Here is a 26972-nt window from a genome sequence, read left to right as displayed (position 1 = left end):
CGTGCCTGGTGGGATCACAGCTGCGTACTGTGATAAGTCATGTCCGAACGTAAGGGATGGGCCCCTTTGCGTCGACGTGCCGATGTGTCCGGGTTGCGAGTTTGAGGGATTGACCCCTATCGGACCTATGTTTGTGGGATTTTGGTTATCCCCAGTGTTGTTTTGGTGATCAGTCATGATCTTGTGAGAGGGAAAAAGATGGTTTAAAAAGTGCTAAGAGTAGCGGTGGGCGCCAACGATGAAACAATGGTTAACCGGGCAGGGTTAACTCACTGGTCTCGTCAAGAAGGGTTAATCCCTTCCTCTCGAGGATCGCTGGCTGGATCACCGGTGGGTTGATCTACTGCACAAGGAAATAAACCGTGACTCGTAACAAGGAGGATGGGGTGGGGGTGCTCCTTGTTACCACTCTCCGGCGTGAGAATCAGTAATCTGCTTGGGAAGCAAAGTATGATAGTAGTAGTAGTGAGAGAATTGTGAAGAGATACCTCAAACCTGGTTTGGGGTTGATATTTATAGCCGAGGAGTGAAGGAGGAGGATGATGGACAGACTGACGACGTGCTGCACCTTTGCAGGTGTGTCAGGCCTGTCGGGTGTGGAGGTTACGCCACGTCAGTCTGTTACTTACGTAGCCCTGACAGTTGACTATCATTGGCGCTACTTGCACTGGTGTGTCAGTCCCACTTGTTGGGCGCATAGGATGCGGTGCGAGCCGCATCGCTGCCTGTGGTAACATCTGATGTTACCGCGTCCCTTGCTTGTGATCAAGAAATACGCGAGATGCGGTACTAGCCGCATCGTCGCCTGTGGTGACTGTTGCTGTTGTCCAGCTTCCTTGTATTGATAGAAGTGTTCACTGGACGCGGTGCGAGGCCGCATCGCTGTGAATACTTCCGTTTTCATACACCAGATGTGATGTTATGCCGCATCACTCTACCGTTCTAATATTCCAGGTAAGTCTTCCTCCACCATTGGACAGATTGGATTCAACCACTGTGTCGATGCGCTCTCGCATGGACATAAGTAGGTTGTTAGCTAATGGGGGTTTTGATAAGGGTAATGGTCACTCGCGGTCGATGCTGACGCGAGATCTGGGACCATACCCCTTCAGATAGTCACGGGTTTCTTGATAAATTGGCGTTGACTTTTTGGGTGATCATCAATCGTGTAACATGCTCAAGTTGTACTCTTCAAATCTTGTTTTAGGCAAGTGGGTTTGAAGATATTTGTGATGATTTTGAGCTTTTGGGGTTGAATTTGGTGTTGTTTATGTGTAAACGGATGAATCTGGGGTGGAATCAAAGCTTATAGATAATGGGAATCAAGAAAAGGGTGGGGAGAAAGTGGAAGATGAAGATGATGAATCAAAGAAACTGTTGTTGCCTAACAAGGTGGAGAGTGGTCTGTGTTTTGAAAGAGAGAAGAGGTGAGAAGAGGTGGGCTTATGTCTGCGTGGGGAAGAGGTGGGGAAGAAGTAAAAGGTGAGAAGTGCTTCTGGAAAACAAACAAGCTGCAGGACCCAAAGGTCTGCGCGTGTCTGCGCGATGCAGACATAAGTGGCCAGAAGTGCTTCTGACCAAAAAAACAAACAACACCTAATTACCCTTGTGAGATCTGATAAAAAAATCTAACTGAGTTAGGATTAAAAGACATAATATGCAAGGATTTTGAAACGTTAAGTACAAAACTCCTCAAATTTTGCGACAAAGAACACCGCCTGTAAAATGGTATGAAAATAAAGGACAAAACGTGTAATTTTCCTTTTTTCTTAAATTTGTAAAAGTATATATGTTTCTGTATTGTAATTCGAAAAAGGTTCCCTTGGGAGACTCAGAATTTACAAATTTCCGTTTTTTTCTGTATTGTAATTCAATGAAAGTGTTTTATTTTAATTCTATATGAACAGGTTCCTACATATATCATACTGATACCTTAATGAATCGAACTGATGCCTCAAAAGCCAGCTGCATAACACTGAGACTCACTAGTTATTTCAAAAAGGTACTTGTTGGAAGAGATGCAAACTAGGTTTTCCCATCGAAACAATTCTATTGAATTCATCGATCAAAACCTAGATAGATTGGATACGGAAGAAAAGGTCCTCGTTTCGAACATAGTTTAGAATGTCTTATTTACAGAGTTTACACGTTACGTTGAAAGATAAGTTTCAAAAAATATAAAATAATATAATTAAGATGTATTGTGTAAAAAATAATATTTTAATTGAGAAGAATCACAATTGGCCGGCAATGATACTTTCAATCATCATTCGAATATTTGCATTAATTAATCATCTTTCGTCCATATTTGCATTAATTAATCATCTTATAAAATAGAAAACTATGTGTTTGATGCCAATGGATGACAAATCAGCTGCTTTTGCTGGTTTACGATTCAAACAGTTTAGTTTTCATGACGGAAACAGTATGGTACAACTTTATACTTGAAACTAGCTCTGTAAACCGAACTAGTCGTCTAACCATTATCATTTATAACTTTTTTTCCATTTTTGAAATATCATGTTCATCTCTATGATTTTAACTTTTTTCTAGAGTTTTTATAAAAATCGGACGAGAGAACAATGAAACCCCATAACTAATATACGAGACACCTATCTTCGCGTTTTAAGTAAAATTTAAAAAAAAAAGTCTTTTAAGTAAACTTTTAAAAGAGTCTTATGTGTGATATTACTATGTAGGAATGAGATCACCTTATTTAATCTATTAATAATATTTTTTTCATTGATTTGTTTGGTATTTTATTTTTATTTATACAAACATAATTGTCGTAAAAATGATAATCGGTGTGTTTGTCGTGCTAGTGTATTTTAATAGTATAGTCTATTTTATATTAAATTATTCCATTTCTCTATTTACAACTATAAATAGGAAGATGGGCAAGCAATGAAAGGATTATGTTCATCACATCATCCATAGAAAAAACTCCAACATCCATTGATATTGCCGGGGCTAATTCTCCAACCAGGTATTATTATTGGCATTTTCTACTATACCAACTATTAAACCCTATAATAACGTTGTATGTCTCATATATTTGTTCATTAGTATGTCACATATATGTTGATTTGGTACATAACTCATATACGTATGTATTTCGTTACCAATATATGCAAATAGGCATTTGAGATCAAATTTCTCGAAGAGAAGGGTCTTAATTTGTGCTTGTGTTTATGTATTAGGGTCGCAGTCTTTCTTTGTTTTTTTTTTTTTTTTTTTTTTTGGGGGGTAACGGGGAACCCCCGGCTAAACTTTTATTAATATTTAAAAACAAAATTACAAACAAAGCACCTTTGTTTAAAGGCGTCTCGCCAAAAAACAAAGAGCTAAAAAATAAAAACATACAACTCAAAACCAACTAAAAATGAAGCTAAAACTTGGTGCCCAACTTCATAAAACGTGCCATTTCATCGGTCTCGGACTCCACCTCAACTTCATCTTCATTCACTTTTGTCAAACCATCATAATATTTTTTCATATTTTCGGACCATGCATTATAATCTTCAATCTTCGGGCGGGTGCTAGTTTCTACAAACTTTTTAACCACATCTAACTCATGTTCCCACATCCCAAGTTCCGTATCAAAACATTCCTCTTCATCACATAACGTACCGAAACTATTCGTAGTATTACATGTTGGGCCAGCTTGTGATCCAAAAAATTTTTTTTGAAACATCATAAAAACCACTCCCATAAGCTTTTTGGGCCTTAACTGTTTAGCCCATATTTAACTTCAAATCCGGCTCAATTACTGGGCTTTTAGTCGGCCCAGCATCATGTAAAGGAGGGAACTCCTTCATACAAACCGCTGATAGGCCAGTAACACTAAACGAGCCCACATTCTGCTCCATACAATCGCCCCCATCAGATGGGCCTTGCTTTTCAAGCCCAGCAGAGCTACCAGCTATTTTCGGCAAGCCCAGACCCACAATAGAAACCTGTTGAAGCCCAGCAGCCTTATCGCTAGGCTTCCTTTGATCCGTAGTAACCTTATAACCCGATGGGCCTGCCACATTCAGCCCAGACACTTATTTTTTGGGCTGCCACATTGGTTGTTTTCCCTTATTTTGGGCCTTGGATTTTCTAACAACTTCGATAAACTCATTTCCATGGGTTTGACTTTTGTCCAAAACATCATTCACTTTTTTTTTTTGTTTTTTTGGTATTAGAGTGTATATTACAGGAGCAGTTAGCAGTTAATTATCTAGTTTGTTGTTAGTTATACAGTTTGTTATAGACAGTTAGAGTTTGGTTCCATTCTCCTCTATATATATTGAGAGAGGATTGTACTGTATTAATTTTTGATGATGATATGAGATGAGATTATTGAGCTTGATACTGTTATCATGGTATCAGAGCTATGCTCTAAGGCAAAAGTTACCTTTCCGATCTGATTTCCGGTAACCGCTGCATCACCGGTCATCTTCTTCGGTGAATTTCCGGTGAATCTGCTTCAATCTCTTAGATTCTTCTCTTTTTCAATCTGTTCATTCTTCATTCTTCATCTCATAACAATCTTCTCAGATTTCATTCTTCATCTCTCAAATCTCATTTTCATGGATACTCAGTCATCTCCAACATCTACAATGAGTGAAACCTTTTCAAATTCAAGCAATAATTTTCCGAACATTACAAATCTAATGTCCATCAAGCTCGATGACACAAACTTCTTGAATTGGCAACATCAGACACTTACAATTTTAAAAACGCTTGGATTCCTTCAGTTTTTGAACCAGAATCATACGCCACCAGTTGATCTTGATGCGAGAGCTGCTTGGGAAAGAACTGATGCATATGTGAGTGCTTTCATCACAGAAAACCTATCACCATCACTCATACACATTGCAAGAGGTACTATTTCTTCTTCAGATCTGTGGCAAAGAATTGAAGATCTGTTTCATCAACAAGTATTTGCAAATCAACGATGTAACCATTCAGGGATTATTGCTGAGTATTGTGGAAATAGGGTTTCACAATTTGGGGGAAATCCTGTTGAAGCTCCTGATCGTAGAATATTTGGTGAAAAAGGTTCCAGCAGTCAACAAGAGCTTTTAGGGCCTGGCCCAACTTCTATGTTTCATCAAACATATTCACCTGGGCTTCAATCTTCATCACATAACTCAAGTGGGCCTGGTTTCTTTGATTATCAATTTGAACCGTCGAATTTTGCTCAGTGGGCTAGTTATTCGAGTGGGCCACATTTTGAGTCATATGGGCCAAGTCAACAGAATATTGGGTTTAGTACCTCCTTTAGGCCTAACGGGCCACAGTTCGGGCTTATGGCGGATTTGTCTAGCATTTGTGAGTGCGTGGATTCTTGGATACCCGATTTTGGTGCCACTACGCATATGACTGCTGATTCTTCTATTGTATTCGATGTTGTTCCCTACACTGGTTCTGAGCGAGTTGTTGTAGGCAATGGTATGGCTCTTACTATTTCTCATATTGGTATTGCTTTGCTTAATTTATCCGATCGTACTCTTACTCTTAGACATGTGCTTTTGGTTCCTGGCTTAGCCAAGAACCTCTTATCGATCACACAGTTAGTGATTGATCATCTTATAGATGTTATTTTCTCATACCTTGGACTGTCTATTCAGACTCTTGATGGACAGCTCCTTCATCACACGCGTGGCAGTCCGCATCAGTTATATTCACTTGCTACTTTCACTTCTGTTTCTCGTGAGACTTGGCATTCTCGATATCATTTTTTGATCCGACATCAACTTTAAATGACATTTATCACTTGAGTGACCAAAAACTTCACAAACTTTACAACAAGGCGGCTTCCATTTATATGATAATTCTAGAAAGTAAGACTTACCCGGGACTCCTCCACACGTAGGAAGATTAATTTTAACTTTTTCCGGGAGACTATTAGTGGCATTTAACTAAACTGATAATCATGATATTCTCCTATATATTAAATTTCCAATGTTTTGAACAGTAAAAATAAGAAAAAGTTATAATAATACATGATTTTTTAATAGTTTTATTATCTTCTTTACTTTTTAAGTTAAACTAGATATAACATCCGCACGCGTTGCAGCGCGGTACATCGCAAACATCGAATGGATTAGTCCAAACGTTATGTGATGCGTTAACCATATGAAAACACACGTTTCGACGTTTAAGCATTGCAATTGGATTAAACATAAAGTAAATTTAATTTATACCGTACAATCATAACGTATTATATGTGACCTGGGTCATACATAGAAAATGTAACGGGTATAATGGAAAAGCTGACACGTATAATCAAAAGAGATGAATTAGAGCTTTTGAAAAGAAACCACAATTTGACTCCAATCGGTTCGAAACAAAATTTACAAAACATCACCTGACTCGTTTCTTAAAAAAGTTTACGTCAAAACATACACCAACTCAAATATATACCGAAATGTACATAAAAATATGCACGTAAAAACGTTTTTGAAACGAAAACATATTATATTTGACATAACTCGTTTCCAGAAAAAGTTTATGCCGACACATAGAGCAAATCGAATTTATACCGGTACGTACATAAAAATATACACGTGAAAAAATTGTTTTTCTTAAGTAAAGGAGGTATTAAACTCAAAACAAATTATTAGTAACAAACTTATTAGGTTAAATACGTTCATAAAATGGTGCCAAGTAGCACTAATGCCAAACCACTGCCAGCGAACACCAACATCAGAAGAGCTTGTAAAAATATATTAAAAAAAGTAAAACACAACACAGAACAAAAAACATACGTAAAATCGTTGAACCACGCACGCCCATTATGGCGTATTAATGCGAAACAATTAGACAAAAACGTAAAACGTAGAAAAGAATAACTAAGTCGATCTAGGATCTGTGCGTTGCGACGAAGTTGTCAAACAGAGAAAAATAGACGCGTTGCGACTTACCTATCAAACGGGAAAAAACATGCAAAAAAACGTTGAACCCCACACGCATGTTACTGCGTGTTGACTCGAAAAATTTAGAACGAAACGTAAAACGAAAACTTGCGAAAGATGAAAAGCATGGGGAGACCAAAGTTGAAAATAAAAAAGTATTGGGGTTAAATTGAAAAGTTGAAAAGCTTTGGGTTAAATTTAAAAAAGCCAAAGGGGTTAACATATAAAAGATAAAAACAATTGGATTGAAAGTGAAAAATACAAAAACTTTTTTGAAAAGCTCCCAATGCACATGTTACAAGTATATAAAGCAAAAACATGTTTCTAATTTATAGTTTGGAAATAAGCTTTTGTCAACCGGTACAAATACCAGTACGGTTATCTGTACATAAAGGTAAAAACCGACACCAGCCTGGTACAGAAAACACCAAAAGTCGGTATCGAATTGATTTTGAAAATCTTTTAGTTCGGAAAATTCGGTACTGCTACCTGGTACCATTTGCTCAACCCTGATCACGGCTATCGTACGAACAACTACGGTAGCGTGCAACTTCTTTTGTTGGTTTTCTTCAACTTTTAATGATTTCTTTTTTAGTTTCAGGGGTAGGGATGAGCTCGGTACCAACCAATACCAAATCGGTACTGGTACCGAAAATACCAATTACGATACCTGTATATGAAGGTAAAAAACGGTAGCGAACCGGTACCAGGAACGCCAAAAGTCGTACCGAATTGGTACTTAAGATCTTTCGGTTCGGGAAATTCGGTACCGGTACCCAGTATTATTTGCTCATCTCTGACCATAAGTTTCATACGAACAACATTATTACCATACATTTTTTTGGTTGATTTTCTTTTGGTTATCTTTTAGTGTTTTTTTCTATATTTTCTTTTTATTCTTATCAGCGGTTTCCGTGCGCAACGCGCTCGTAGTGATTTCAAAACACATGTAAATACAGACTAAACAACAAAAGACGTTCGCCGCAACGCAGCGATAGTAAAAAACTAGTTTTTTTTTTAAATGGCATATACCCATATCATCATCATGCTAACTTATTTAGTCATGTATATGTTATAACCAATCCAGTCCAAAAATTACTCATGCATTGCACGGACATGTTATAAAAACGTTAAGACTGATGAAATAATATTTAATGATTATTTTTTTTTGCAAGGACATGATTATTTAATGATTATTAATATTTGTAAGGTGATTTGGTAGACAAGTGTTTAATTGTATATATAAATTTGCTAGTTTAATTTACATATATATTAAATAAATAAATACATACATGTATTATTTGTGTTCATTTTTTATAGTTCATTTTGCAAGAGCATAATTTCAAAAATCAGATTGTAAATAAAATGGTTAATATCACGTTAAATGTATTTATAACATTCTAAATTCTAAAGTGATATTAATTTGCAACATAATTAAGGGGTGTTTAAGGTTGCTTTTTCAACCTGATTTTTTTATTACTGTGTTTTGAAATCGTAAAAAATCTATTTTGAGTGTTTGGTAAAAAATTAATAAAAATTGATTTTTTACGTTTTGTAGAGATCAAAACGTGATAATCCAAAAGTAGGTCACCCCTTACTGCTGGAAACGGGATTCCATAAAAAAACTGATTTTTTACGTTTTGTAGAGATCAAAACGTTAAAATATATATATTTGCCAAACACTCAAACAGTTGATTATCTGATTATTGTGATATCAAACAACATAATCAAATCCAAACACTATCTTTCTGCAGCACGTTTTGTTACAGTTAATTAGTTAATTATCTGATTCTGATTATTCAAAACGCATAATCTACTTTCAAAACTCAACCCCAAACACCCTGTAAATGGTTTTTAAGGGTGGTGGCCAGGTCCAATTAGTAAAGTCATTAGAGTTAGGGTGTTGCTCCCTTGACGTCAAGGGTTCGAGCCCCGTCAAAGACGAATTTGGTGTAATTGCGGTTTTATAGAAGTTTTCGTATAGAAATTTTTGGGTATATACGTATTCGACCCTGCGATTTTATAGAAATTTTTAGGTCCGATAACTTCTGCCACCTCCCCACTGGTCGAAAATCTCAAACTTCGCGACTGAGCTTCATAACAATCAAAATGGAATTTGCAATCTCTGATGTTTTTGTATTGGTCTGAAAAATCCATTTGTAACTGGAATCTGAGTCAGTGGTTATATGCTAGAGTTTTGATTGGTTAAAATTTGGTTGGGGTCTCCTAGCTCTACAAATCTTCAATTGTTGGGAGTTTTATCCTTCATTAGGGGACTAGGGGTGGAATCACTAGTGATGGATTCTATCACTCCCACTCTCCAATCAAATCATGACATGTCATCAACCATATTTCTATCACTAGTGATAGAAATGTAGGAGGGGTGGAATCACTAGTGATGGAATTCTATCACTCCCATTTTTTTTAATTTTCATTTTAAAATTAGAAAATAAAAATAAAACACTAAATTATAAATTTCATTAAACTTTAAAAAAAAATTACATAACCAAATAAAAAAAAACAACTAAACCGATGGCATCTCCCAACCCCACTTTGCGCAAATCGCGCGCTTTTGTTCGATGACAATTGACTTGAACGGTTCGTCGAGATGGGCGTGTTTTTCACACAAGATTTTTAAATCATTTTGTCTTTCGATCGTTTTCAAGTGTTCCTTGTACGCCTGCTCCCGTTCAACTTTTAGGGTCATCATTGTTTCTTTTCTTTGTTCGGCCTTCTTGTATTGGGTCATTTTCTCCTCTTCGATTCTAAAGATCGACTCCGCCACCGCCTCCTTCCCTTTGCTTGACAAATCACCACCTCGTCTGCGTCGTGGCCTTGTGGGTGTATCTTCCTCAACGGGCTCGTCAAGGGGTTGATCGGGTTCGTCTAGAGGCTCGTCGTTTAAGTTCATTTGGGGCAAGTTATCCGACGCGGAAGTCGTGTAGTTCCCCGAATCGGATGTCTTTGATCTTTTCGAACCGCCTCGATTTTTTGGAGCCGTAGGACCACGCGTGTCAACCAACTCAACGGGGACCCACTTCGGGTGATGTCTCGCAACTTCCCATGCCGCCACGTGTGGAAAAGTTCTCTTATGGTACGTTGTGCAATACATTTCGGTGGCTTGTTGCATGATCGTCGCCTCGCTCGCTCCACTTTGTGGGTTTCGGCTCTACAAAAAAAATAAAATATTAAAAAACTGTTTTCTATAAAAAAACTGTTTTTTTTTATAAAACTGGTTTTTTTAATAATCTGTTTTTTATAAACTGTTTTTTTAATAAACTGTTTTTTATAAACTGTTTTTTATAAAAAAACTGTCTTTTTTATAAAAAACTGTTTTTTTTATAAACTGTTTTTATAAACTGTTATTTATAAAAAACTGTTTTTTTAATAAAAAACTGTTTTTTTATAAACTGTTTTTTATAAAAAACTGTTTTTTTTATAAACTGTTTTTAATAAAAAAAACATACCTTTTAAATGAAACAAGCGTTGAACTGGCTAATTTTCCGGTTCAAATCCGTCCACTTCGACGTCATTTTGTCCATGTTTCGGACATTTGCACCGGGAAGTTTCATAAAATGATTAATAACCCGTCTCCAAAACGCATCCCTTCGTTGCTCGTTCCCGTGTTTCCTACTCTCCGAGATGTGCAAATACGCCTTCGTCAAGGAGACCTCCTCCTCGCTCGTCCAAGGTTGTCGGCCGATTGGAACGATTTCTTGAACCTCAACATTTTGTTCTTCTTCCTCTTCCTCTTCCTCCGCTTCTTCTTCCTCTTCCTCTTCCTCGTCCTCGTCAAGACTTGGTTGTGGTTCACGTGGTCCATTCCACGCTTTGGCAAAATGATGAATGAGGGTGTTGTCTTCTAGTAGAGGGTCGAGTGTGTGGGGTTGGGTTTGATACGTTTGCGATTGAAATTGGTGAGGTTGAAACGGTGGAACGAACGGTTGGTTATGGTACGTTTGCGATTGAAAGGGTGGATATTGTTGGGTTTGAAAGGGTGGATATTGTTGGGTTTGAAAGGGTGGGACTTGGTCGGGTTCGTCTTGCAACCTAAATCGAGCAGGCTCACCAAGATTCGCTCGAACCTTGGGCCTTATTTTCTTCGTACCCGAACCGCCACCTCTTTTTTTCGATCCACCACCTCTCTTGCTTGAACCTTCCATATTTCTTGTAAAAATGAGTGTGAAAATAGTTGAGAGTTTTTTGAATTTTTTGTATTGAGTGTGAGAATTGTTGAGAGGTTTTTTGTATTGAGTGTATTGAAAATGTGGGTATTTATATAAAAACAACAATATTCAAACGGTCAAAAATTGGAATAAACGGTCAAAAAGGCAACGTTCAAAAAAAAAACGGTCAAAAAAAGGAAAGTTCAACGCGTGCTCAGGTTAACGCGTTAAAATGTTCACGCGTTATCAAATGACTGGCGGCGGTGTAGCGTGGTTGTTTCACGCGTGCTCAATGGCCATCACGGGACCGCCCCGTCCCCTCTTAGTAAGTGTGTGGTTGGTTTGGTTGTGGGTTCATTCATTATTTTTTGTGAATATGCATGCCTGCCTGCCTGCTTCATCCGTTAGATTTGTATTTCATTTTTCTTCCATCTAACCTCATTTTGAGGCTTTGATTATCCAACCTGTTTGCCTTATACATGCACCTTCTTGTTCTTGATGCATTATCATATCGTCTTTCTTTCCATCCTTCCTTCCTGACATTGCGGTTCCTTAGTTTCAACGCTCACACCCCTAAAATCTAAAATCCACTTTGGTGGGGGATAAACATCTTGTGCCACTAGACCAAGAGGCCATTGACGATCTGGGATATGTAAGTCTCTTTAGTGAATGTTCTAGTAAAGGGTAAACAAGTTGGTCATTATCACAATGAGAGTGGCGATCACTCCATCATCATGGCCATCTCTAGCAAACAGATAAAATAACGGTCTATGTGTTGGTTATGGTTTCGGAACAAGTAGTTGATGTCGGATCAGTAGTTCATATATAGTTTATGTTCAACGGTTATTGGTGCAACAATGTATTGTATTGAAGAAACTAGTAGAGACCATTTTCATTGGAAACAACCTGCTCTTCTAAGTTCTAACTAATCATCATAATTTGGTAGGAAAGAACTAACTCCTAATCATGACTGAGGCAGTAGATCTGTCTTACAACAAAATTGCGCCAGAAGAAGAAGATGTATACACTAAAGATGGCACACTTGATTACAAGAACAATCCTGCTAACAAGAACATCACAGGAACTTGGAAAGCTTGCCCTTACATCCTTGGTAATCAACCATGACCTTAAACTTCAACTTTGCCATGATCTAAAGCATCTATTGATTCGCAGGAAACGAATGTTGTGAACGACTAGCGTATTACGGAATGAGCACGAATCTCTTGCTTTATTTCAAGAACAACCTTCATCAACATAGCGCTACGGCTTCAAGAAACCTCTCAAATTGGTCAGGAACGTGTTATATAACACCACTCATAGGTGCATTCATTGCTGATGCCTTTCTAGGCCGATACTGGACCATTGCTATCTTCTCTATCATCTATGTCATTGTAAGTGTTATATGATACAAGATTATGCTTCCTGTTACTTGTATTTTTTATATATTGTGTGTGTGTGTGTATAAAGAAAAGGTTTTTAAGTCGGGATCTCACTGGAAGAGCCCCTCTATCTCTTCTCATCTCACCCTCTCCAAACCATAATTTTGAGTGGGATATTGTTTTTCTTTTTCTTTTCTTTTTTTTTTTTGGTTTCGTGGTTAATTTGGAGTTTTTAACATGGTTTGTAGTCAAGTTTTTGAAACATATATGGCTTCTAGGTGATCCGCTATTTGAACTAGCGGATGTGAATAGTGTTTATGTTGAAAAGCCAATACATGTTGCCGACTCATCACAAACTCTGAGAAACGTATTCACGTTCACTAGTTCAACTAGCAGAACCTCATAAATACTATTCACATTCGCATTTTTCAAAACTCGACTACAACCCATGTTAAAAACTCTAAGCCAGAAAAGCAAAAAAAAAAAATCATAGGATATTACTAGGTATGTTTCTTTATACGTTAAAAAATTATGTTATTTTCAGGGTATGACATAATGTTTATGTGTGACATTATATAGGGAATGACACTATTAACGTTATCAGCAACGGTTTCGGGTCTAAAGCCAACTTGTGTATCAAAAACGCCTTGTCATGCGACAGACACTCAATTGACAGTAACCTTTTTGGCACTCTATATAGTGGCTCTAGGAACAGGAGGTATTAAACCATGTGTGTCATCATATGGTGCGGACCAGTTTGATGATGCAGATGAAAAGGAGAAGAAGCAAAAGGCTTCTTTCTTTAACTGGTTCTACTTCTCCATCAATATCGGCGCGTTGATCGCGTCCTCAGTTCTTGTTTGGATCCAAGATAACAAAGGTTGGGGGTGGGGGTTTGGGATCCCCGCGGTGGCCATGGCAATTGCTGTTGGCTTATTTTTTTCCGGTACTCGTTTGTACCGGAACCAGAAGCCAGGTGGAAGCCCGTTGACCCGCATATGTCAGGTCATCGTGGCTTCCTGGAATAAACGTCAAGTTAATTTGCCTGCGGACAAGTCTGCTTTGTATGAAATCGCAGACAATGAGTCTGCAATAGTAGGAAGCCGCAAGGTTGAACACACCAAAGATTTCAGGTAAATATTCTTAAAAGGTTTATCTTAAAAGTTTTAGAACTGATTTGTTATGATTCCCAGTTTCTTGGACAAGGCGGCCGTGCAAACCGATGCAGACCGCAGAGAGGAATCGGTTGATCCGTGGAAGCTTTGTACGGTGACCCAAGTGGAAGAGTTTAAGTCTATTATCAAACTACTTCCTATATGGGCCACAGGGATCATTTTTGCCACGGTTTATGGTCAAATAAGCAACTTATTCGTGCTCCAAGGCTCGTACATGGACATATTCCTAAACGACTTCAAAATCCCGCCAGCGGCCCTAAGCATTTTCGACACTCTAAGTGTCATTTTCTGGGTCCCGGTCTATGACCGGATCCTGGTACCTGTTGCCCGTAAATACACGGGCAACAAGTCAGGAATAACCCAACTCCAAAGAATGGGAACAGGCCTAGTGATCTCGATTTTCGCAATGTTGGTAGCAGGGATTCTAGAAGTGGTTAGACTTGGGATTGTTAAAAGAAACAATTATTATGATTACGCGAATATGCCCATGTCGATCTTTTGGCAAGTCCCGCAATACTTCTTGATCGGTTGTGCTGAGGTATTCACCTTTATTGGACAACTCGAGTTTTTCTACGAGCAAGCTCCTGACTCGATGAGGAGTTTGTGTTCGGCCTTACAGCTCACTACAGTTGCACTTGGAAGCTATTTGAGCTCGTTGCTTGTGACGATTGTGACGAATATTACTACTAAAGGAGGTAAGCCAGGGTGGATACCCGACAACTTGAATCGTGGTCAATTACAGAACTTTTTCTGGCTCTTAGCAATTCTAAGCGTGTTAAATTTTGGTGCTTTTCTGTTTATTTCGACGTGGTACACCTACAAAAAGCCCGTCGGGACTATATCTAGGAAACTTAAGGATGATGACATGTCTTCTGGATATCATACGGTGGAACTAAGTAGAACACAATAACAATGTTGTATCAATTGTACGTCGTGTATAGTATCTATCTTGCTTTGAATTTATTATTTAAGTTTTTACTTTCATGTTGGAGATTGAAGTTTAAACGTGTACTTGAAACTTCCCTAATGTGAAAAATGATGGTGCAATGAAACAAAAATGTTTGTATGAAAAGCTAATATATATATATATATATATATATATATATATATATATATATAATAAACAAAACCATTGGGGGACACATGTCACCCATTGGTTTAAGCCAAATCAGCAGCCATGTCAGCACACATGTGGCATAGCTAAAAATCAAGGATTGGAGAACCTTCTTTTGTACGTTTCATATACTCTCTCTCTCATTCTATCATTAATCATCGTTCCTTCTCATTCAAAACCCTAATCTCTCTCTCTCTCTATGGCGAACAGGGCAATTCAATCAACCTTCATCGGAGCTTAGGGTTTTCAAATCTTCGTCTCAAAGATGACTCACACATCATCGTGAAGCAATTCTAAGCCGATCCATCTTCCTGAACGTCTTTAGGGTTTACAACCCTTTTCTCTCCAAGGTGATTTTATCTTACATCAATCTGTTTCACCAATTTGATTTGATGTTTATCTTAGAATTATCTTCCTCTCCATCTTTTTTTTTGTTGAGAATATGGATTCTTAAGTCAGATTTTCGATTACAATACAATGGATTTTAGGGATCAGTGATACCAGTAGGTCAATCAAGATTGGTTCCGCTTCGAACCCGACGACAGAGATGATCAGAGGTTTCCGGGTAATGGATTTGGTAATGATTTTCTAATTTTTATCTTTCTGTTCATGTAATTTAAACATTGATGTTTTAAGATTGTTTGGTTTTGTCGATTGTGTATATCAATTTTTTCTTTATTTAACAGTTTTCAATATTTTGATGTTTACTCTGTTTGGTGATTGAGATTGGATAAGATTGTTGTCACTTTTAAAATGGTTTATATTGTAATCTTATTTTCCATTTAGGTATAGATTGTAGAAAATCAGTTGACTTTATTTGTTTGTTAGTGTTTAACATTGACGGTATCGTGCTCTTTTCATTACATTGTTCTTATTTTACAATTTGAAGTTTTGAATATGATTATACTTTTTATTCTTTGTCACCAGTACTTACCCAACATGGTGTAAGCATATGTCTAAAGAGGTTGATGTTACTTTGGTAAGTATTTTCTTTTTTAAATTCTATGTGACACTTTCAAGAATTAAACACATGGATTGGTTGTTTAGTTATCTACATATTGTTGGTTATTTAGTTATGGTATGCTTATAATCATTTTACCCTTTAGGTATATTTATATTAACATTTCTACATATTATTAAAAATTAAGGATGATTAAACGTTCATTATTAGAATACAGGCTTCTTTGTTCGTATTATTTCTATAATGTTATGATTTTAACGTTCAATGCCCTTTGGAAAAAAACAAACCTTTGGACGAAATACGCAAAACTGACTAAAGCTCAGGGACGAAAATGGTATTTTATTCTAATAAAATCTGAATCTTTTAGTGTAACGGTTTAGGAAGTTGTATGCAATAAAAATAGACTTTGGATGTGAATTTTCGTTTTTAGCTAATTGCTTTGGTTTGACTCATTTGAAATAAAAACAATCCAAATCAACCCGTTCATAACCTCATATGTATATGGGTTGCAATTACCATCTCTATGTTCAACTTTTCTTTTGTTCAGTTATGTTTGTGATGATCATGGTGGCAATTTGGTAACACTGTATATTCGTTTTTGTCTCCAATGAAAAGTAATTAGCCTCTGATTGACTTATTTAAATATTAGGACAGTGGCAAAAGGGAGTAAAGTTGATATTCAATGTGATTATTGTTGATTTAGGATTTCGTTGTTTGTTAATTGTTGAATGTTGATTGTTAATTATGCATTTTGGCAGACGAGAGAGAGGTTTGTTTTTCAGCCTAATGATCCATCATTATCTGTTAAGCTTAATGTGGAGTTTAGATTAATAAAAGGTAAGTTAAATTATCTCATGATTGTGATCATTACACTACATTACATTTATTATTACATTTATTGATGCATTTTATTCTGGTTGAATATAGATGTTGAGTGTATTATATTTGTTCTTTTTTTGTTTTGTTATTATGGACATAAATCGAGTAAGGAGGGTGCGAACAGGCCTGCTTTACTTAATCTTACTCAAGATCAGGTTATTTGTGTTTTATTTATAGTTTATTTTGTAATGTGCGTGTCTGGCCATTGATTGAATGCTTTGAATCTAAATATGTCTTTTCAATGAGCTCAGGGTAATAATATATTCGAGTTCAAGAATTTCTCAGATAGGGAGATTTGCAGGGACTTTGTAGGTGAGGTGTTTTGGACTTTTGGTGTTGTTTTCATCTGAATCTTTTTTTATCTTGATTTTGTTTTGGTTTATGATGTACACGTTTGTCGATGTGTTTAGATATCACTGTTTTTTCTTGAGCCCTAATCATATTTAGCTTAGAATTTTGAACTATGAGTTTTGGTTTATATTTAACATGCAAAAAAAAAGTCACTTAGTGTTATTGTGTTTCTGCATATAAGGTTGGTGACCAAGATGAACAGCTGGCAGAAGGTATCAAGCTTTATGCTATACCAACCACCTCAACTACAAAGCGGTCAATGCTTGATTTGGTGAGTTTTGAAACTATTGAAACATGTTTTGCCTATAAAATCCACAGCCAAATTAGTGGCCCATTGGCTGACATGTTTGGGCAGCTTTCAGCTCTAAACTCTTTGTATGACCTTCCTCCTATGCTTCAATTGTCGCCATCTTTCTCTTCAGCAGATACATTTTATAACACCGTTTCAACAATTTTAATCTCAAGTACAACCCTTGTGGATAGAGTCGACTCATAGAGATCTTCTTAAAGCAAGACAATTTGATTCAAGGTCCGTCTGCTGTTTAAAGTAAACACTTCAATTTATACTTCCACGTTATAAACATATATATATAATTATAAGATCTTGTGATTTTAGGTCGTTTCTTGGGAGAATTAACGAAGCAAGTTTTATCCGATCTTGTGATTTCAGTTCGTTTCCTCTCACAACTCCGTCAACGAAGCACCATCAAATTACCTGCGATCGTCTTCATTGTCATTCAGGTCCGATTATCTAATCGCAGAAACCCTAGGTTCCGTTTCCTTAATTTTGTTCTTGTCTTCGTACTAATCGGTTTTATTATTTGTGTTTTGGGTGAAATGAATTTGTATATAAGTGTAAATCTGTTTGATCATTATCTTACGTTAGTAGATTGTGTTTATCTGAAGCTTTTACGTGTGTATGAAGTGACAAATGGCTTATATTTGATGATCGTTTGTTGCGATGAATGTCTTTATATGTGTATGACGTAATGAAATCGAATTGTTTAGTTTGATGATTGTTATTATTCATTATATATGATAATTTGTGTGTTTCGGTGACGCATTAGAAAGAAAATAATTTACAAGAATTTAGGTATTTTGGAGAGGTTTTGAAGTCTATAATTTTCTAGGTGTGATTTAGGTTTAGTTTGCTGCATATATTAGGCATTTCTATGAATAGGAAATTTTGAACTTGATGAAACCTGTTTGTTGTGTTATTTTTGTGTTTATGGCGATTTTAGGGTGATTTATGTCGTGTGAAGATGGTTAGGGGCTAAGAATTGGTTTAGTGTCATTGAATTTATAAATGCAAGTTTGATAAGGGGTGATAGTTACAGAGATAGACTGAATGAGGAGAAAAGAGGGATGTTGACACTTAGTCAGCTGGAAAGATGCAGGGTTTCTTTTTAACTACGGCAACAGTTACATAATGCTAGCTTTGTATGTTGGAGAGATGGAAAATGTTATATACTAAGAAAAAAATTAAATCAAAATGGGAAAGTAATTAATGACTTGTATTCATAACAAGTTGGTTGTGATATAACATAGGGTACATTTATAAGAGGAGGATATCTTAGGAATCATATCGTGTTTTGTGGATTATCCTTAAATGTGATTTTTTTTACCCATTTTGGTTAACTTAAACAAGTTTTTATTTGAGCGAATTAGGCTAGGCTGACTAAAGCATGTCTACTTTTACGTACATCGATTTATGCTCAGGTGTAAATTCATTTGTTTTTTTTTTTTTTTTTTTTTTTTGAAATGAAAGTAATGTTGTAGGATATGTTTAACGTGGACCATATATAGGGGTTTATCCAATTTATAGGTTAATATAAGTCGTTTGGTTTCTGGTTAATATATGATAAAATGTTGGTTCCCGAATGTTACAATAGAAATAATACATGTTGTTTGTAATGTATGGTGTATTCAAGCATCAGTCATGCAATAGCTGTGTATATGGTTGTTGGCGACTTACTATCGATGCCTTTCTAAGAACCAGTACTTTTTGTGTAGGCCACTCATCAAACATCTGCAAAGCCAAATCGTTGATAAAAAAGTTATTATCCTCATCTAAATTATATTTAGTTAAATATTATCTAATAAAAAAAGAAATTGAAAAATAAGATAAGGAGACACCAGAGATTGTCACGTGTCAAAAAAGGATTTTCATTTATTAATATAGAAAGATTACATTTATAGAACCCGTGTAAACATATAATTTAATATTACATATTAATTTTTTTATACACAAAACATAATATAATATATAAATTCAAATTTAATAAATAATTATCTATAACTAATATAAATGTATCAAATAATATAATATAGTATTAATTAATATAGTTAGAGATCAAACATATAATTTCAAATATAATTAATAATCTATCTACTATAATAAAAGAAATTAACTTTTGGACATGTGTCATTCATTAAAGGCATCCTCAAATATATACTTATCTTATATTAACTAAATAAATAATAAATTAATATTAAATCATATCACTTTAATAAAATATTATCCTCAAATTTAAATTGTTAATTTAATATATTTTTCAAATAAATACCTCTATTTCCTATTTATCTTATATTAAATAATAAATAATAAATTAATATTAAATGTTATCCTAATTTATTAAAAATATAACTTTTTTATTATTTGGTATACAAAATTATATTTATTCAACTCGTGTAAAACACGGGGTTTTGAAAAATTTAACTTTTATTATTTACTGTACTGTACAAAGTTACATTTATATAACACGTGTAATACACGAAGTTTTTAAAGATATAATTTTTTTATCATTTGCTATGTAATATTAGATTTATTCAACACGTGTAATACACGGGGTTTTTAAGGATATAATTTTTTTTATTATTTGGTAGATTTTTCAACCCGACTATACATAGGTTTTTTAAAGATACGACATTTTTAGTATTTAATATACAAAATTACATTTATTTAATATGTGTAATACACATGGTTTTTAAAGATATAACTCTTTTTTAGATCTATTCAATACGTGTAATATACGGGGTTTTTATGAATGTAACTTTTTTTATCATTTGGTAGATTTATTCAACCCGATTATACACGGGTTTTTTAAAGATACGTCGTTTTTAGTATTTAGTATACAAAATTACATTTATTTAATCTGTGTAATACACATGGTTTTTAAAGATATAACTTTTTTTATTGTTTGATATATAAAATTACATTTATTTAACCCGTACAATATACGAGTTTCATAAAGATATAACTTTTTATTATTTAATATATAAAATTACATTTATTCAACCCGTGTAATACACTGGGTTCTAACCTAGTTATCTATAACTAATATATATGTATCAAATAACTTTTCATATTCCGGATATGGTTAAATGCATTTTACATGGTTTTTTTATATTTTACATCATTTTGGATAAAGATAAAACCCCCTTGAGTTGTGAGAACTTAGTGAACTTCGACTTTTCATGCGAGTTTTAATTTGAATATTTAAATGTCGACTACTAATTAAAGAGGTTGTTGTAGACACTCAAAATTATAGTTTAAAAAAACTTTAGTCTTTTTTTCTAAATGTATATTTTATTACCCCATTAAGTTGTGAGAACTTAGTGAACTCCGACTTTTCATGCGAGTTTTAATTTGAATATTTAAATGTCGACTACTAATTAAAGAGGTTGTTGTAGATACTCAAAATTATAGTTTAAAAAACTTTAGTCCTATTTTTTTAAACGTATACTTTATTACCCCATGGGGTTGTGAGAACTTAGTGAACTCCGACTTTTCATGCGAGTTTTAATTTGTAAAATGTCGACTACTAATTAAAGAGGTTGTTGTAGACACTCAAAATTATAGTTTAAAAAACTTTAGTCCTATTTTTTTTATACGTATACTTTATTACCACATTGAGTTGTGAGAACTTAGAGAACTCCGACTTTTCATGCGAGTTTTAATTTGAATATTTAAATGCCGACTACTAATTAAAGAGGTTGTTGTAGACGCTCAAAATTATAGTTTAAAAAACTTTAGTCCTATTTTTTTAAAACATATGCTTTATTTGTAGTATGATTTTTTTTTAATATGTAATATTTTCTATACTATGATGATATTCATATCTCGTCTCATGATCCATATATCCAAAAATAATATTTATATCAAAGTATTTATTATATTATTAATATAGATAGTAGAATTTAATTACAATTCATTTAGCATAGCCTCATAACTTATAATTATTTTTAAAAATACTTACAATTTTATGATCATTATTTTTTTTATTTTTTTAGTGTTACTTCTTTTAAGTCATATAATAAGGTGGATTGTGGTATCTCAAGAAAGAAGTGAAAGCTTAGAAAACTAACTTGAATAGCTTAAAATATAACTGTTCTTTTGTTTTATTATTTTATCTAATAAGTCATTTCATTAATAAGGATTATATACAAGTTTATAATTTAGATTATATACGAGCCGTATAACGTTATACGACCCGTATAGAATGCTATACGACCCATATAATGTTATACTACTCAAACCTCATATAATATTATACGACCAGCATAGAGTAATACGGGTCGTATAGGAGAATGTTGCACAAAAAAATGTCTGAGAATGTTTTTTGTCTCCATGTATACGAGTCGTATAACGTTATACGACCCATATAGAATGTTATACGACCTTATATTTTCTCCATCTATACGAGCCATATAACATTATACGAGTCCTATAGCATTATATAGCACACCCCAACCGATGGCGGAAACATCAGAGTGAGACAAAAATGAGATTGCAAGAGACTTTATAACATTATTTTGTGACAAGTATTTAAAAATCAATATTTCATTTCATCAATAAATTCAAAGTGCATTGTTCGAAAGCAAATTACAACAACATATAACAACAAATGAAATTACAATAAGTACTAAAATTTAAAGGTGCGTTTGTAGTCTCCCTACTAGATTTCGTTCATCATCATCATCATCAATTTCATGTAATACGTATTAGAGTACATGTCAACACATAAAGTATTGGCGGGCATACAAGATTAGTTACTAGCATAAGTATAAAACGGTTAAACGAATCTACATGGCATAAGCGTAATCTAGAACATATCATAGCAGAATTAGCATGCAACTCTTACTTGTCAACCCAAAGTTTCCTGTTAGCGTAATCTCATTGTAGCAACGACGAGACCATTTTGTTTAACTTAGCATGACCTCAAGAATACGGGCGGTGCGTTAATCCTACAGCGATATACATATTAAGGGAGGCTTGATTGAAGTTAATGACATAGCATAGTGCAAATAAGTTCTAGCATGTATGAGTTCCTAGCATAACGTATTAAGCATGTATATCGGATTGTTTGTTTGTGTTTAAGCATAAAGTATGTGATTGTATGAGTTTCATAAAGTATACGTATTGCGCCCAAAGTGACAAAAAGTAAAAAGGGGTCATGTACACTCACGGTTTTGCAAGCTTTCGGAGTTAAACCGCAAAGTTGTTAAGTCGTTGGAGATGGGAACACCGAAGTTACCCTACATGGGGGAACGAAGGTGTGTGAGTATTCGAATTTGGCGAAGGATTCGGATTCAGAATTTAAATATGATAAAGTATATGTATACGAAAATATATCTTGTCTTAAACACTCGTTTTGACACTAAGTTTTTATGTGATTTCATGGGTCCTAACTTGCCCATTAGAGTCAATAACGAGTAATTTAGAACAAAGATAAAGTAACCTATATACATAACATTTAACCATCAACTGGTTAATATTAAGAATTTGGCTATGTATATAATATATATATATATATATAATATAGTCCATCATATAATATCATAGAATTCATGTAAGTCAAGCATGAAGCTATGTATACCTCTTTGTATGATTCACCAAAGCACAAAGTTTATCAACATAGTTGATAAACCCGGTTGGTCATGAATAAAAATAACATAAGCTAACTAATTTTGCCAAGTAAGATCAACCCAGGTGTTCCATACCCATAATGGTAAATGTTGGAGGTGCGGCGGTGTAAGACCCTTACTTGATTTGTATGAATTTCATATAAATTTCGGTTTAGATAGTGTAATTACGACTAAACATACACTTGTAAATACGAGTTTGTTAAAACATTTTAAGAAATAAAATATTATAACATCTTGTATATAAATTCGCCGTTTAAAAAGTGCCGACGAATCTTTTCGCGGAAACTTGAATTCTTGGTTGTGTTCGGTTCTTTATCGAGCTTAATCGTCCTCCGGTACCTTAAATTACTCCTACAATCCATAAAACATGAATTGAATTAGTCATAAGTAGTTTAAAACGTGTTTAAACAAGTTCGCAAGACCAAACAAATAAAATAAAATAAAATTCGCAAGACCTGTATAACGTCGCGTCACGCGACGGCTCAGGGGTCTTGCTGTCGCGTGGCGCGACGCCACCTTTTGTCCAGAATTGTTGTTGCTGAATGCAGTAATTTTCAGCAATCCCGAACTTCACTAAAACGGACATAACTTTCTCATTTTTGATCCGTTTTGCGTAACGTTTCTTCCTACGTGATCGTAATTAAATTCTTCATCCCATGGAGTTAAAATCCAACATCCGGCTTAATAAAATTTTAAACTTTTAAGCCTTCGGCTTAAAAATACAACTAGGAACTTTTGACCCGTTCATGTATTAATTAAACAAGCCTGCTTGTTTGATTCCAATTTCTTATGAACCTTATATTGCCGATCTTATCTATCATACTAGGTTCAATTCACGAGTTTCTGTACCTTCTTAAACTCGTTTTTACTTAAATGCTTATTTTGACCCGTTAAGGGTATTTAAGCACTTTTTCCGCATAATTCTTGCTCGTTTATTTCTAGCATTTTATTTCCACATTATTTATCAAATGATCTTCTACCACAACTATAATTGGGGTGGATTTGACGCGGCAATCATTATATTCCGAGTTTTACCCCTCGGATCGTTACTCTACGACAAAAGACTCTTATAGAGTCAAACGACCAAAGCCTTACATTTTTCGCTTTTTATACTTATTCTAAGTATTTATTTAATCATAAAACTCGTTTCCGAACCACCTCTAAGGGTCATTCGCTCGAATTAGCTTACAAGGGCATTTTGGTCAATTTTCATTCTTCTTTTATGACGAAGGACTTTAAATACTTGTTTAACCCAAAAATCCGACCTTTTAACTATATTCTTGTTTAGAAACCAATATGTTTCTAGAACACCATAATCATAACTCAATTTATTCGGTTTACCTAAAAGATAACCGAATATCTATTTTTAACCTTGTCTAACTCTCATAGAACCTCAAGTTCTACGAATCATTATACATACCTGGCTCGGATCAATATATTGACCCGTTTCGATACCTTGCCTTAGTGGCCGCTAAGTAATAGCGATGTAAACATCCATGTGATATTTATTCCTATAATCATACAACTCGACAAACCATTAGCCGATATTGTCAAAGGGTGATAATTTCACCTTTTGACCCGTTTGGTCTAAATGACCGTATATCTTTGCGAGATGGATTTATTATAATCTCGTCTACATGACTCACACCGGTTCACACCGTACGGTCAATTTACTTATAAACAATTTTCTTAACTCTTTTGACCCATTATGACTTACACCATAAAGTGTCTTTCAACACTAACGGTTCTAGTCAACGTGTGACCAATTTACCGTTTTACGCTTATTATTTGTATTGGTTTATCTAATAAGGTACTCATTAAAAACTCGTTATCTTTTAGTCATTTCATGACTAAATAGCCGTATTAGCTCTTTTTAACCATTAAACATGGTTCATTATCATTGTATTGTGTTCAGAACCGCACATGTCGTGTCGTAACAGCATAATTCAAACAAAACTTTATATTATTCATAACCTATAAAACCAATAGGTATTAAATAAAAGATGTAAGCTTTGACTTACCTCGCATCCAGATTATGTTTTCCTTTCATTCCTAATTCGTTTGACCCGCTTCATTCCGAAGCTTCCACCTAGCTTGTTAAGCGTCAAACTATCATTGAAATTTGTAAGATGGTTAGATTAGTCATAATTATTCACGACTATTCCATCCTACAATCTTTATGTCGAACTTATCATTCGATCATATCATTGATCATTTAGACTTTAAAGAGTCAAACTACCTATTTGACAAAAGTAATTACACGATGTAACTTAATTACTCGTTTTATTACTTTTTCATTATACAGTAAGCATCCTTATTAGGCTACCGTTTTAACTACTTATTTAACCAAGTTCATGTAATCGAATTTCTTCAATTTGACACAACTTAGTTCATTTTTCTAACACATAATGATATCTTACATCATTCAACATGAATATATCATTGAGTTTTCATCTTATCATACTAAACTCACTACTTAGCAAGTATGATTTTATACTCAAACACACACTTTGTTCAAGTATTTCTTGATTACTATCATGTATGATGATTCTAATCATAATTTTATCATCAAATTCATCATATGCTTAATACCCACTTATCCTAGTGTGGTAATTCATCAAATCATTCAAATTATATCATCATATGTAAAATTTTCACTTAGGGTTTGGTTCCTAAGCATGTATACATCACTAATTCAATCATAGCTTCAATAATTCATTCATAATTCGCGATTATGATGATTATCCAAATTTCACAACTTCACAAATCATCAAAATTTGACATACCTTATGATCCCCTAGCTTGGGTGATCATTAATTCACGTTCAATTGAATTTGAGCTTCGATTGAGCCTTCAATTTGATGATTATGTTGAACTAGGGTTTTGAAACTCCTGGGGGAGCTTCTGGTCGAATACAGAACACACACTAAGTGTGTGTGTGTTTTGTTTTAAGTTTATTTTATAGTTAAACTTTCAATTTATCCGAATCTGACCCCTCTTGTTTGGTTAGTTATTAAGTAGGACACAACCGACTTATTTCTAACAATATTCCCACTTATTAACTAGGTTAATCATTCCTAGTTAAATTAGTGGGTTCGGGTAATCTACGACGAAGTTTATTTTAAGTCCCGTTAACTCGGGCCTTTTTATAAACTTTGTTTCTTTAAAAGCTTTCGTTCAGCTTTTATTAAATATTAGGCTTATTTATTTAAGAATCCTAATATTCACCGGTTTAATTTTACCATTAACAGTAATTCACCCGTCTTTTAATATTAACGTGGTTTGATTACCAAACACGTTTTCGGGGTGTTACAGGCGGGGTTGTGTTACTTTGAGTCTTGGAAGCTACTTGGATGTTCATACACAAGTACACAAGTGAGGTAGTGTAACTAGTTTGGAAAGCCAAGGCTCCCACGGTTCACACTTCTACCAAAACACAAGTTTATCCATATTGAAGATGGTGAATCTTATATGGTTTCAATGCCACACCCCAACCAATGGCGGAAACATCAGGGCATGGCACTGAGCGAAACATATTGTCCAAGAGTTTCCATAACAACTACGATTACCAATTATTTAAGCATCACGTCCCATACCATGACATAATAAGTCATACAGTTATTACAGACAAGTAGTTCTCAAAGATAGATAAAGCTGTTCCGACAACTCATAAATTACATTGTTCGTTTCTAGACTCTTCCTACATTGATTGCACATAGCAAGCATCCTAGTATCTCAAACACCTGCCACATACGTTAAAATAGAGATCAATACACATAGTGCAAAGGTGAGCATACAAGTTTAATAGTATAAATAAATAGCGAATCGTTTACGCTTAACCAGCATGTAACACGTAGTAAGGCGAAGCTAGTAGGTTATCGACAATGAAATATGCATAGGCGTGACTGCGAGTTGTAGAGTGCGCAACACATATCACCACTGTGACATGTGAGAAATACCCTTAGCAACCCTCGTCCACGACAGGTGCTGAGTCCAAACTATAGTACTATCATTGCTAAGGTGTCAGGTAACAATCACTGTTTAAACATAACATACAAGCATTCATCGAGTAACACGTATAACATGCGGTAAAGGTCAGCGTATAAAAGGGTTT

General features: G+C 34.8%; 1 protein-coding gene and 1 long non-coding RNA gene across 10 annotated transcripts; both read left to right on the top strand.

Annotated features, from left to right (window-relative positions):
• The first annotated feature begins 2923 nt into the window (after positions 1-2923).
• On the top strand, positions 2924-14609 carry LOC110873884 (protein NRT1/ PTR FAMILY 8.2). 2 transcript variants are annotated; one of them, XM_022122910.2, is made up of 5 exons: positions 2924-2986; positions 12018-12182; positions 12245-12462; positions 13030-13583; positions 13644-14609. In XM_022122910.2, the coding sequence occupies exons 2-5, from the start codon at positions 12038-12040 to the stop codon at positions 14533-14535; spliced, it is 1809 nt and encodes a 602-aa protein (XP_021978602.1). In that variant the 5' UTR covers positions 2924-2986; positions 12018-12037; the 3' UTR covers positions 14536-14609. The 2 variants fall into 2 exon arrangements, with proteins under 2 accessions (XP_021978602.1, XP_035832138.1); XM_035976245.1 differs by lacking the exon at positions 2924-2986 and adding an exon at positions 5340-5439.
• A 267-nt stretch (positions 14610-14876) lies between these two features.
• On the top strand, positions 14877-17896 carry LOC110873883. Of its 8 annotated transcripts, none has more exons than XR_004864424.1 (8): positions 14877-15089; positions 15228-15316; positions 15667-15718; positions 16459-16734; positions 16831-16891; positions 17112-17201; positions 17293-17459; positions 17547-17896. It is a non-coding gene; the product is annotated as an uncharacterized LOC110873883 (long non-coding RNA). The 8 variants fall into 8 exon arrangements; XR_002555555.2 differs by having other exon boundaries at positions 14878-15089; positions 15228-15304; positions 17356-17459; XR_002555552.2 differs by having other exon boundaries at positions 14878-15089; positions 17353-17459.
• The last annotated feature ends 9076 nt before the right edge of the window (positions 17897-26972 follow it).

The sequence above is a fragment of the Helianthus annuus genome, chromosome 8, assembly GCF_002127325.2.
Source record: "Helianthus annuus cultivar XRQ/B chromosome 8, HanXRQr2.0-SUNRISE, whole genome shotgun sequence".
Taxonomy (NCBI): domain Eukaryota; kingdom Viridiplantae; phylum Streptophyta; class Magnoliopsida; order Asterales; family Asteraceae; genus Helianthus; species Helianthus annuus.
The sequence above is the reverse complement of the archived record's forward strand: the minus strand, read 5'-3'. Positions and strand labels throughout refer to the sequence as shown.

Excerpts from the sequence above, each read along its gene's own strand:
- LOC110873884 (XM_022122910.2), top strand. The coding sequence starts at position 12,038 with ATGACTGAGGCAGTAGATCTGTCTTACAACAAAATTGCGCCAGAAGAA. Across the intron at positions 12,463-13,029 it reads TCTCTATCATCTATGTCATT|GGAATGACACTATTAACGTT; the intron begins GTAAGTGTTATA and ends GACATTATATAG. Across the intron at positions 13,584-13,643 it reads GAACACACCAAAGATTTCAG|TTTCTTGGACAAGGCGGCCG; the intron begins GTAAATATTCTT and ends TATGATTCCCAG.